The sequence below is a fragment of the Lates calcarifer genome, linkage group LG21 (genome assembly GCF_001640805.2).
Source record: "Lates calcarifer isolate ASB-BC8 linkage group LG21, TLL_Latcal_v3, whole genome shotgun sequence".
Lineage (NCBI taxonomy): Eukaryota > Metazoa > Chordata > Actinopteri > Centropomidae > Lates > Lates calcarifer.
In genome coordinates, this window is record NC_066853.1 from 28491861 (window position 1) to 28506288 (window position 14428).

Below are 14428 nucleotides of genomic sequence, written 5' to 3' on the forward strand. Positions count from 1 at the left end.
GATGAGCATGCAGGTAGAACGTGACACCAGAGCAGAGAGAATCGGAGCGACCCACACTGCCTGTGTCACGCTGTCACTCTGCTCTTTTTTCATCGCAGTTAGTTTTGTAGTTTGGTCATTTCAAGACAAAATTTGGTTGTGAAGTTTACAGTTTGTCATTCTGTTGCTCCTGCAGTGCTGTGTGTGTGTAACGACGCATCCACTGACTCTCTGTTGCAAAATAATTGCAGTCTTTGCGATTTACAAATCGCGATTGCAGTTTGATTTCGACAAATCATTCACGCCTACCTCCTAGTAAACTGCTGGCCATAATTCACATGATGAGTGATTATAATTCTGAAATAATTTAACTGTCCCCATTGTGGAGACAGTCAGACAGTCTTTACGTGAGTCATACAATAAATGTGGACAAATTTCTAAACAAGAGAAAACTGTTGAATGTGAGAAATTTCTCTAGATTCAGTCACCCATACCACTTAAAAGTGTATCTATATCACCAGCATTCACCAGCATTCAACTTTAACAGCAATCCATTTAAAGACATAAATCATTCTTTAGATTTGATCTATTGATCTGATAGATAGATAGATAGATAGATAGATAGATAGATAGATAGATAGATGTCTCTGACTTCCTGTCTGCAGCTCTCAGCTCTAAGCTCATTGGTTCTGACTGCAGATGGAAACCTTTAAAAACAGCACACAAACATGTAGTTTAATTTTAGTTTTTAACAAATGTTACTACACGGTGTAAATGTTACAATACTAAATGTTCCTATAGTGACTATTTGTGGCAGCAGGACGGTGTGTGTGGGACTGAGTCTAAATAAACTACTGTGTGTGTGATGATGGTGATAAAGGAAAATGTGTGAGGCTGATGTGTTTTTAATTAATTTAATGTGTTTTTGAGCAACAGTGCAGCTTTTAACTACTCCACGCCATACGTATTGTTTACTCCAGGGATCAGCTGATCGACCTGAAGCCGACTGGCCTTGATGTGTTGAGGGGGAAAGAAACAGCAGAGGAAGAAGGACTAGATAAGACAGAGGAGACTTACAGAGAGGAGGAGATTTAAGCTGTGTCTCCCCTCTCTCATCATGGGGAACGTGAGGTCTCCGACAAATAAAATGGATGAGCTGACAGCGCTAGCCCAGAGTCAGAGGGAGTAACAGGAATGTAGCCTAATGTGTTTCACTGAGACATGGCTGCACCAAGATATTCCTGATGACAATGTTTCAATCAAGGGCTTTCATACTGTACGGGCCGACAGAGACAGCACCAAGAGTGGTAAGCATAAAGGTGGGGGGCTTGCCTTTCTCGTGAACCAATGGTGCAGTCCTGCTCACATCACCATCAATGAGCAAATTTGTGGCCCAGACATTGAACTGTGTGCTGTTGGACTGCGACCATATTATCTGCCCAGGGAGTTCTCTCATGTCATCACTGGAGCAGTTTATGTTCCAGTGATGAGTTTATGTTCAAGTTTATGTTTATGTTCAGTTATGTCCCCTTGGCCAACCCAATGTCAGCAAGTGCAGCGACACCCGAGTGCATTCATTGCTATCTTGGGTGAATTCAACCACATCACCATGGTCACTACACTCCCCATGTTCACCCAGTATGTGAGCTGTCCCACCAGTGAGAAGATTTGACACTGTGACCCCAGCTCACCCGCCCACAGACTCTTCTGCTGCCGCCCTGCAACTAGTACCTACTCCTCTCTCCTTCCCCCTTCTCACAGCCCCTCATCCTCCTGTGATGACCCCCCTCACACCTCCTCCCCTGGCTCCAACACTGACTGCACTCTCTAACTCAACACATCCACCCCTCCCCCACCTGTCACCTCCATGCTGGACATCACTGCTGATCATGTCAGAAGACAGGTGAAGAGACTCCATGCAAGCAAATCTGCAGGTCCAGATGGTGTGATCCCTAGTGTCCTCAAAGCCTGTGCTCCCCAGCTATGTGGAGTGCTTCACCATGTCTTCAGCTTGAGCCTCAGTCTTCAGAGGGTCACCATGCTGTGGAAGACATCATGCCTCATCCCTGTGCCGAAGACACTGCATCCAAGTGGCTCCAAGGACTACAGACCTGTGGCACTGACGTCACACATCATGAAGACCCTGGAAAGACTCCAGCCCAGCCCAGACTAGGAGTTGAGGATGCCATCATCTATCTGCTCAACCACATCTATGCCCACCTGGATAAGCCAGCAAGCACTCTGAGGGTCATGATTTTTTACTTCTCCAGTGCGTTCAACACCATCAGGCCAGCTCTACTGGGTGAGAACCTGACAGCAATGCACGTGGATGCCCCCTTTGTGTCTTGGATTGTAGATTACCTGACATAGGACCACAGCACATGCACCTGCAGCACTGTAGGTCAGACAGTGTGATCAGCAACACTGGAGCTCTGCAGGGGACCATCCTCTCTCCCTTCCTCTTCACCCTCTACACCACAGACTTCAGCTACTGCACAGAGACCTGCCATCCTCAGAAGTTTTCTGATGACTCTGCAGTAGTTGGATGTATCAGCAAGGGTGAGGAGACTGAGTGCAGGGTTGTGGTGGACAACTATGTCACTGTGAACAGAACCATCTGCAGCTCAACGTGGCAAAGACTAAGGTGGACATGAGGAGAACTAGGGCTCCAGTGACTCGGGTGACTTAGGGGTGTACTTAGACAATAAACTGTACTCTACAGGAAGGGCCAAAGCTGTCTCTATTTTCTGAGGCGGCTGAGGTCCTTCAACATCTGCCGGACAATGTTGCGAATGTTTTATGAGTCTGCGGTGGCCAGTGCCATCCTTTATGCTTTTGTGTGCTGGGGCAGCAGACTGAAGGTGAAGGATGCCAACAGACTTGATAAGCTCATCCGCAAAGCCAGCTACATTATGGGAGGGGAGCTGGATTCTCTGACAGCAGTGTCAGAGAGGAGAATGTTGTCCAAGATAAGGACTATATTGGACAACCCTCTCTATGATGTGCTGGTCAGACATAGACTTATCACCCCCATGATGCACCACGGAGCACCACAGGAAATCATTCCTGCTGGCGGCAATCAAACTGTTTAACTCCTCTCTCTAACACTCTGATTGATCTGTGACAGTTTTTCATCACACATGTGCAGTAAACTCAAATCATATCTATTCTGTATATAATTTTATCTGCACAATTTTATTTAAATGTATGTAAATATTAACAATGTATATAGTGTCCATTTTGAAGGGTTATATTTCTATATTTCTTTATATTTGAAGACTGGTTATATCACTATTTTAGTTTATCTTTATCTTATTGTTATGCTATTTTATTCCTCTTTATTTATCTGTGCTGTGAAAATGAGCACTGCAATCCAACAATTACCAGCAAGGGATTAATAAAGGATTCTGATTCTGATTATGGCTCAGAGGAATCAGATATATCATATCATATCATCATATAACTTGTTGGTTTGACAAAACAAATGTAGAAAACAATGTAGAATATCAACAGTAAGGTTCCTCCTAATACCCCTTCATTTGGATATTCTTTGCATTTTTATAAATTATTTATGTAACTGATTGTCCAACTAATCTAAACAAGACCAGATAACTTGCAACATTTCTTCTAGACTAGTAACAGCTGTTAATGTTAATTTTAGCTGTGCAACAAAAGCAAAACTTAACTATAGCTCCTTTAATACTATTAAAGCATACAATTATTCTGGATACATTAATACATACATTTTATTTTTAACAAAAATTAATCATATTCCTGGCTGAATTACTGAGAGGCATGATAATGACTTTTGTTGTGATTCTGCGCTATATAAATAAAACTGAACTGAATCGAATTGAATTGTTAGCTGGGAACCCTACCGGTGCTCGCACAACTTTACTGTGGAAAATGAGTACATATACCTATCTCCAGTACACAGACTTTACTCAAAAAATTTATGTTAATATTTGAACTGGAATTTAGTTTACAATAGGGAAAACACTGTAAGAAACTGGGTTTTGAGGCAACAAGAGATTTGAGATAAGTGGCTTTATTTTAGCAGTTTATATTGAGAGGAAATAAATAAGAATTCCCCTCAGACAGAACAATGTATTCATTCTTTCTTTGTATATCCTTAGATGTATTGTGAGTATATCAAATTGTGAGCCTTGTGTCGAGTATCGAACAGAATCGTGAGTTGATTGAATCGTTACACCCCTAGTATTCACCTTTCTGCTGCAGCCATGTGGTGGCTGTAAGATCACAGTCATCCAGACAATTAAAAAATCTGGTTATAAACAGTGTATTTTGCACAGAGATTACACTAGACTTTTTTGATGGCCAATTTGTCTGTTAATATTCAAGAATTCCGGCCATATAAAACAATTACTAAACATGTTTAAACAGCCTACACAACAATAAAGCACAAATGTTGAACTAAATGTAATTTAAGAGGTCAGCATGACTGAAGTCCTTGAGGGATGTCTGCTTAGACATGTCGGAGTATTCCTTAATGTTAATATGCAAGTTGAGATGAGTCACAAACACTTAGTGAATGAAATAGAGGTAAAACCCAACTTTTGCATATGTTTATATGTAAAAAGTCGGGAAAAGTTATTTTTGAGCCTGGTTCATGTTTTTTGGGTGTAAATAACTGATAGAGACAAAAGCCTTTGGAATCAGTATACTATTGATCAACAACAGTGATCAGGACACTGTGAACAGCTGCTGTAATGTAAACAAATGATCCACACAAAATATGAAATGATTGATGTTTTTATATCATCATTTTATATTTTATATATTTACATATCGCACAGCTCTAGATGAAAGGACAACACAAACCTGTCATGGACACAGATGGCAAGAGGTCCAGATCCCAGATTCAGGGACCTCAGGTGCCTGCCCAGAGCACTAAGGGAAGGGAAAGAAGATGGCTCCCCTGCCAGCGGTGTAAAGATATATCGATACATCAATTCAGTGATCAACGATCTAATAGCATCGATCGAAAATGAAAACATCAATTAGACATCATACATATTGTAACGTCCCTCGCCAAAAATATCATGGTTTCACGGTTTCGTGATTACAGCTCTAAAATGAGTTATTTTGAGAGGCCTGGTAAGAAAAACAACTTTTATCCTCCATTGAACACAATCAATTTTATTTTAAGCAACACAATATTTGGAACATTAGTAAACGTGTATGCTAAGTTTCTTTTTTTTTTTAAACAAATCCCTTAAGTGAGTCTAACCCTGCAGCTCAACAAGCTCACAACATAAATACTCGTATTGTTTTCAGTTTAAAAAAAAAAAAAAAAATCACACTTCAAAATAAAGTTTGAACTGCTCCTAAGGATTTTCTTTTGGTAGAGGTAATTCACGCTGCGACGTTGTATTTTTACATATATATATATATATAGCCGCCAAAAAACTGTGAAAACTGAAACAAGTAAACATTCAAGTACAAACATATTATCATTACAAAGAGTAGAATACAAAAATATTACCCGTGAACAACTGATACACAAACATGTACCATGTGCACCCTCAAACCAGAAACTGCCACAAGTTGCCCTGATGCTCATCACGGTTAGCGAGCCGCTCTCTGTGTCTTCTGTAGGGGTGGGCGGATCGATCCAAATATTGATAGTATCGATACCAACGTTGGTATTGGTTTCAGATTGATACTAATGTGATGGTACTTTCGTTTCAGTTTTCCTCTACATTCAGTGCGTTGCTCCCGTTTCATCAAAAAGTAGACATGCCTGTGCAAACACTGCTTTCACATTTTGCAAGCACACTTTGCTCGTCTTCCTCCCCTGCTCTCACGTGTTTTGTTGTTGTACCATCACGTGACTCATAGGCACTGAACAGACATGTTCACGTGTCATGGAGATATTTTACGGCTGTAAATGAAAACATTGCAAGCTGCAATGTGTGTTGGAAGGCTATCTGCTACTGTGGCAACACCACCAAACAAACAAACACATGAAAAACCTCAATAAAGAGAACTCTGAGCTACAAAATAAATGAAGAGAGGAGAAGGAAAATCCCTCAGACAAACCCAGACCCCTGTACAAAGACAGAGGTTACTGGCAGGATCCCTTCAGAGAGGCAAATATCCAGGTAGCTTATGTGGTGGCAAAAGTAATAATTTTAGTCATTCATGACAGATCTTAAGCATGTGCAAGTGATCATGATAGTTGTTACTTTACAAACTGATTACATATAGTAACTAACTGACAATGGAAAGCAAAACTGACAAAATCTTCAAGTGGTCATGAAAATGTGTTCAGATTTAGTATATTGTTGATACATTCATTTCATAAATCATGACACAATGTTCTCCTCTACATCAAAGTACATAAGATACTTTTATAAGTAAAAAGTATCCGTATTGGCAATACTGGTCCTGTATTTACTCTGTATTGGGTCGTGTTAATCAGCGCTGCACACGACCCGAGGGACTCCTAGGCTGCAGTCCAATAGTCCTTTTTGCTTAGGAAGGTTCCTAACCCGGAAGTATCTCAGTGGCAGCCATGATAAGAGCTGGTCCAATTCTGTAAATGTTAAAGATATCTCCTTTAGCATAGGATACACTGGACCTTCCTTTACAAAAGGAAAGGAGAGAATGCCGTCCCATAATTCCTTGCAGCTGCAGCGTTTAAACCGTCACACCGTCGTAGTTACACCCCAGCAGATCCACGAACATGTAAACACAACAGAGCACCTGCTTAATGTTTGTGACACGATCCAAGACTTCTGAAAATCCTTCCACCCTCTGAAAAAAGGGTAATTTTCTCTACTTAACAAACGTATATAAAGGTTGAAGTGCCTGTAACAGGAAACCATACATTTCTGTCTGAATTTAAGTTACTCTGGACCCGTTGCACAATTCCTTTTTTATTGTTATTTTAATGGCTCAACTTTCTCTTCTTGGACAGGAAACCTTATTGAAATGTAGCCTACAGCACTGAGTTTGTTACTGTACACATCTTTCACATGTTATAAATAAAGCTGATTTAAAAAAAAAGTTTAGTGTAAGTGCAGTCAGATTCTCTAAATACCGCGGTTCTCTTTTCCTATCTGTTCTGTTTTGCATCTTTCCTTGACCTCATGACGTTGTCCATCAAGGTCAAAGAAAAGTGGTTAGGAAAGGAGATTATTTTGACTATTGGACCGCAGCACTACACTCCCTGTCTTTGACAAGTCTTTTTAATGTAGGAGGAAAACAGCTTATAAAAACATTAGTGGCTTGACTTTTTTAAACCACCGTATACCTTGAAACTGGTAACCAGCACAATAACACAGGCTGCTGTGTAGCCAGCACTGACAGCAATAACAAAAACCCAGAACTTTTTCTCTGTGATAGCCACTACCTACATCGACTCACTTTCAGCCCCTTTTCTGTGAAAAGACCATCTTCATACCTGGCTCCCTGCCGATCACAGGCAGCTGACATGACAGACAGGCTTCCAAGCTTCTAAGCCGGCAACACGTTAATTAACCCAGGAATAACAGTACTTCAATTTAACAGTCTGAATAGCGTTTCTTGACTAATCCAACACTAACATCACTTTGTAAGACACGCCTTCAATTTGAAAATCCCCCAGCAAGTCCTCCGCCTGAACACGCACACCTCAAAACAAAATGCGAGTGGTAATCGGATGAAGAAAAATGTGGCTATAGCCAAAGGTGCAGGGTGTAACTATGATACAAGAAGACTGTACTACTTTGGCTATTATTACTAAGTTCTAAAAATATGTAGTTTAAGACTACAAATAGGAGTAAGGTTTACACAATGTCCCGCTTTAATGTATGCAAAGAGAAATGTAATGTTCTTTCATTTTTCTCTTACATAGAATGTGAAAAATGTTTGAAAAATTTGGCTCTTTATAGTTGACAGGAATTTTAATTAACCTACCTCTGGTAGAAGGACGAATGGGTGGTGTCCAGCTCAAGCTCCAGTGAGTGTTTAATGTGTTTCTACATTGCGCATGTTATAGAGATGGAGATGGATAAAATTGGCTAAATTGCTTTTTTTAATAAAGTTGTCTGAATTTTTCTGAGTTTCTTATTCTTTTTCGTGGTATATAAAATGTGACCACTCTGAATTCATTTTTCTATGATAAAGTCCTGATAGTAAAGAATATAGCATCAATGACCTGTAAGAAAATTATCTTAAAACATGTTTCTTTACTCTTGTCAATACAGAGAGAATACAGAGGCTGGGACACATGATTAAAGATGAGGGAAGACCATGGTTTTTCTGAGAGGTAAAATAACGCCTTTAACTATGTGGGGAATATGGAAGGAAATTATTCACTAAATGACCAACATTAAGATACTTCTTCATGCTATGAAAATGATCTACCACACCTTGTTTTGTTAATATCTTCATTAGGGATCAACCGATTATCGGCCGGGCCGATTATCAGCGCCGATATGCGTCAAAATGCCGTTTTTTTTAAATCCGCCGGCCGATAAGAGATCAATTTTAAACGCGGTTATTTTGGCGCTGATGCAGCCGCACCTCTCTGTCTGTAGTCACTACTCTGTCTCCAGCATTGTCCTGCCCACAGCACCATCTGATTGGTTACACACAGAGCCATGGCAACAGCCAATCAGCAGTGAAAGCTGTGCATGCACAGTGCTCACACACAGAACAACTCTGCTTTATGCACCACAATCTGGTGCTGCTCAATTGGGACTACTAATTGATTTGAGATTCACATTTCTGTGCAAATTTTATTTAACTTTGTTTTATTGACTTTATAAAACTTCAGGAAGCTATTTATGTATTTAATTATAATTTCAGTTAACTTTATAAGACATGCTGCTGAGCCTGAGAGCTCCCTGCACTTTTTGTTAGAATTTAAAAAACAAAGCTGTCTATTGTCTAAGATAAAAAAAAAAACTTTAACATGTTGCAAATCTGAAAGGTTGTTTAATAAACATATTTTTAAAGGCATTTAAACAAAGTTAAGTGCCGGAGTTTGTATTATTCAAAATTTTTATGCCATTTTTACTGCAAATGAATATCGGCTCCAAATATCGGTTATCGGCCTCCTTGACTACTAATAATCGGTATCGGCCCTGAAAAAACCATATCGGTCGATGCCTAATCTTCATGTCCACTCTGATATTAACACAACATTGACAACAGACTGTATCTGAAAAAGAAATAATGATGCAAACAAACTGAGTTTATAACAGTCTGGTTTAGGAGTTATGCACAAATCTATCTAACGGTTACTGGTTGAACTAAACCGTTTAAAGGTCTTAAATTTAGGAGCTCAACACAGACAAAGTCAGAGACGATGTTGCAGCAGAGACCTGAGGAGTCTGACTTAAGTTTTTAACCACAGTAAACATCAGTGGTACTTTGCTGTTTGCTGTGTGTGTGTGTGTGTGTGTGTGTGTGTGTGTGTGTTTTGTTTTTCGTTTTGACCGTGTAGTGCCGTGCTCTTACCAGACCACCCCGAACGCTCCGTAACCGATGGGTCTGTCGGGCTCTATGTCCAGCTGCTGCTGTAGGTGGTGTGTGTGCTGCTGCTGGTGGTGGTGGTGGTGATGATGATGGTGGTGAGCTTTGACGGCGGCGGCGGCTTGCACCTGGGCGGGAGCCGCGGCCGCCGCCGGCCCGGGGGCCTGTCCGGGAGCGGGAGAGGGGAAGTAAGGCTGCTGCTGGCCGGGGTTGAGCATCACCGCTGCAGCGGCGGCCGTGGACGTGTGCTGTTGGACCGTGTGCACGGCGGCGGCGGAGCCCGGGTGCTGTAAGTGATGCTGTCCCGCGTGGTGATGATGATGCATGTGGGGAGGCGGGAGGTGCTGGAGCTGGTGATGGTGGTGCGGGTGATGGGCAGCCACAGCCGAGGAGCCACCGTTATAAGCGGCCATCATTTTTGTGACATTTGTAGCAGCTGTGCCACAGAGAGCCATTCACCGCCGCTAACACTCCTCCTGTCACTCACCGCTTCTCAAAGTGAAGCTAAAGGCTACCAGGCTACAAAACTCTTCAAACTTCCAGACAGCACATATAAATCTGGTCTGAGGTCTGAGAGATCCAGCAGCAGCTACTTCCAGTCTGCGGGGACACAAACCACTGCGGTGAGCCTCTTTATCATAACGCCAACAAGGATCTGACCCACTTGGTCTAAATTAATTTAGTGTCTGGCTCACCATCAGGCTGCTGGAGCCTGGGGCACATGACGGAGAGCATATCAGGAGCAGTCTGAAAACCTGCGCTCACAATGACTACTAACACACACTGGTTCCTAAATAACCCGCTCCCCCCTCAATAAATAACAAGTCTGTGGCCCTAGATGTCCCTCATGATGGAGGTGGAGCCCCGTCCCTCCTGATAGCACTGTGTGATCTACAGCCTGTCACATGGGAAGCAGCAGCGCATTCATCTTTGAAAACTGTCCAAGGTCCGCCGCCGGGGCTCGGTTCGGTGTGGAAATCTCATCTACTCCAAAACTGAGTCTTCCCCCTCCTCGGGGCAGCTCCGCCGTAAACAGGGCTAATCTCCGGGCCGTGATTAACGCTGCTGATCCGATGCAGAGGTGTATCCTGGCCCAAGCCACAATACAGCAGGCAGGCAGGCAGGCCCAGGCCTCGGCTGTCCACTCCACTCACATATTACCACACCGATCCACCGAGCCGAGCAACGGGAAACGAAGCTTCATCACCGTGACTGAAACACCGAGCTTCAGAGCCGCAGCGATCCTCACACACCGCGGACATACAACTTGTTTCCCCCATGGACAGCGGTGTGTCCGCTGAGTTGGACCGTGTCCTCCCGCGGCTCACATCCACTGATCCACGGAGGAGGAGGAACAATGCGGGAACAAAGTTAAATCCTTTTAATGCGGGATCAGCGATCCTGCTGCCAGGAGCCAGAAATAAGACAGCGGTGATGAAGCTGAGAAGCCCGGAGTTAGCCGAGAGCCGTGTCCGTGTCCGCGCATCAAACCGGCCGCGCCTCTGTCCGCGTCGCTGCAGCTGAGCCCTGCTGTCAGCGGAAGAACAGGAAGACAACCCGGTTGATCCGCTACGCGACGAGCCCACGACGCTCTGCTGCCGCTGACATGATCCAACTATCAGTCACAAGGCTTCCGACAGCAACCACGGATCCAACATGGTGAACAAAACCCCAGCTACTTGGCAGTGAGACTATGCGCGACGGACCGACCAATCGCCTACAGCGCCGTCATGACGTCACGGTAATCTCCCTGCCTGGCACCGAGCGCAGCCAGTGACGTGCGAGGGTTGGGGCTGGCTGACGCTGCTGAACAGGCAATGAGATCCAGCGATACATACAGTGATAAACATGCTGAGAGTTCAGGTAGATGGACCGAAAACAACACGGAGGAACAGAGAGAGGACCGCAGAACCTAAGGACCTGCAGCCCACCTGAGGCCCGAGGCGGGGAGAGGAACAGGACCCAGGAGGCACCACCGAAAACCAGGAGCCTCCCTGCAAACCTGTAGTTTGTTTAGTTTTAAACAGCGTCTCACTGCTGGACTAACTGGGTTGACTCTGATCTGGTCCTGTCAGTGGCAAAGTCATATAATGTGACCAAAAGCATAAATACATAAATATAAACACTTCACAGTGTCTCTTCCTGTGTTTTAGTCTTAGTTACTGGGAGAGATGTATTCAGGCCTCGCACTCTTTGTTTCTAGTTAATAAATGTTGAAATGCAGTGTAGAATATTTCATAGGCAACATAGGATACCACAGGTAATGAAAAGAATAGATCCTGCTAGGTCACCATTATGTGTTAAATGTAAACTGACAGCTGGAACATATCATTATTATTATTCTAATTATTATTATTACCCTTTCTTTAAAGTTTATTTTCCTTTCATATATACATGGTTTTGGTTCCACCCCTATTGTTCAGGGATGTTTGTATTTTATATTATTGTTCTGTTAAGTGAAAATTAAAATAAAAGTATGATTACAATATACACAGATCAGCCATAACATTATGACCACTGGTGGATGAAGTGAATAATATTGATCATCTTGTTATAACACAGTGTCCTCCTGAGGAACCTTTGGTCCTGACATTCATTTGGATGTTACTTTATCACATACCACCCATCTGAATATTGTCACAAATCAAGCACTCACCCCTCCAATGGTAACAACACTCCCCAAAGTCAGGGGCCTCCCCTGGCAGGAAAATGTTCCCACCACACCACAAAAACTGCTCAGAAATGTCTCGAGGAACATGACAAAGAGCCGAAGATGTTGACTTGGGCTCCAAACTCCCCAGATCCCAATCCGATTCAGTACTAACTACTAACCATTCAGCTTAGCTTGTAACTGCACATTTGGAGAGGTTCACTTTTTCAGTTTTTACTTCTCTTGTATCTCTAAAATACAAAAGTACAAAAATACAAAAAGGTTTATTTGAGGAATCAGTTGTCATACTGTGATATTTGCGGGAATGTGTGAGTGGTTGGTGCTATATGTAAGTTTTTGCACTACATAGCCAACACAAGCATTAACATCTGTGTACTTGCCAGTCTCTGTCTGGTGTCTATGTGTGCCAATTCTGAGGCCAAAAGATTCGCCAAAAGATTCACTAAAAATAAATAATTTGGTACTTGTTGGTTTTTATGATGTCCTCTTTGACATTCCTCCTACATTTTTCTGGCACATGTATTCTCCTTTGAATATCTTTAGTTTCATCTGTCCATTACTTTAAACTGGGGGTTTCTGAACAATTGTACTTCTACAGCAGGCTCTCCTTGTCCTATCATAGGAAGCTGAAGGAGGCGTGATCAACCAATGTCAGCTGGGTTTGGCTCCAGCTTCTCCTTGACCCTTAAGGATAAGTGGTAGCGATAATGGATGGATGTGTGGAATCTGAAAACCTCAGGTTGGGGCCAGAATTTAAGACCTGAGCCACAACTCCTTATTTCTCTGTTCTTCAACTTCTTTCTTTAAAGCTTTGAAGAGTCAAAGAAAAATATTCAAAAAGGCCACTGAAGAGGAGCAAATTCCGCTGCAAAAATAGTTTGTTGAAATATCACAAGTTGTAACATTCAATAAACAGAGCAACCAGTTTACCAGGGTGCCAGGTTATTATAGACAGAAGTCTACTGGACACTATCTGATCTAGGCCTGCTTGTACAACCATGATGTGAGTATTGTTCTCACATTACTTTTTGAGCTATGAGCTAGTACATATGTGATGCTTAATCATCTGGGGACAACACTGCCTGTTCATCTAACATTTTTTTCACTGGACACTGCTGCACTGAAAAGATACAATGAACCTAAATGCAGCTGCACAGCAAGGATACTAGGTGCCCTACTCTACAAAAGAAACTGTAAGTTCAACCCAGGTTATCAACAAAGTTCACAGCAGTAAGGAGAGAGTGCAAATCACAGTAATTTCAACCTTTCAACATTCAAGATCACACTAAAAATACTACTACAACCAATATATTTAATTGAGATGATGTAATACACAATATGAGCTGATTTTTTGACACCACAGATGGATGGATGGATGGATGTTTGGATAGGTAGGTGGATGTTTGGATGGATGGATGAATGATAACCAGAAACATCTGCTTATTCAACACAGTTAAACCCTGTTTCCCTGGAGCCACAGTCCCTGATATCTTGTACTTCTGGCGCCATCCCAGCCTGCAAGAGTAGCTCTTCATTATCATTTTTGGAGCTGTGACTGGCACAAGAATTTCCTTCGGGATTAAGATAAAGTTCTATTTTATCTAATCTCATCTCATGTTATCTTATGTTATCTTATTTCATTTTACATTACTCCTGGATGTACAGTCTGTAGGCTCTCAGTCATCCAGGTCTTGGTAGTCTTAAGTGCTGCAGTTGAAGGCAACTGGACTTCTTTTAGGTTTCTTAATGACATTTCACCTCTCATCCAAAAGGCTTCCCCAGTTCTAGAGACTGGTTTGGAAGTCCTGAGTATTCAACCTCTTGGAGGTGGTCCTGGAGTTGTTGACCCAGCCTGTCATCATGTGAGTTGTTAGGATCACATGGTTTGCAGTGTGAATGGCTGTTAAATCACCTGGGTATGGATCTCAGGACAGTGTTGTAGGTGGATAGTTAGTGTCATAGGCCACCACCTCTGTTTAAACATAGTCATTCTAGATCAACATAGATAGCCTCTTTTATTGCTCTTTCAAACCATCTGTCCTCTCTATCCAAAATGTGGACATTATTGTCCTTGAAGGAGTGTCCCTTTTCTTTAAGATTCAGATGAACAGCTGAGTCCACCACAGGGCTAACACATATAGACAAACCATTCACACTCACATTCACAGCTACAGGCAATTTAGAGTCACCAATTAACCTACCCTGCATGTCTTTGGACTGGAGGTTCAGAAGGTTCTGTCTTGTACTCAGAACAAAAGGTTATGGGTTCAAGCCAGAACCTCCTGAACCTTC

The 14428-nt window shown here is 42.5% G+C and overlaps 1 protein-coding gene across 1 annotated transcript in view; it reads right to left on the minus strand.

Annotated features, from left to right (window-relative positions):
* nlk2 (nemo-like kinase, type 2) overlaps positions 1 to 12566 on the minus strand; it is a 39019-nt gene extending 26453 nt beyond the window's left edge. Inside the window, exon 1 of the mRNA XM_018700623.2 lies at positions 9451 to 12566. Coding sequence (XP_018556139.1) covers positions 9451 to 9920 — 470 coding nt within the window. The 5' untranslated portion in view covers positions 9921 to 12566. The remainder of the gene's footprint in view (positions 1 to 9450) is intronic.
* Between the last annotated feature and the right edge of the window lie 1862 nt (positions 12567 to 14428).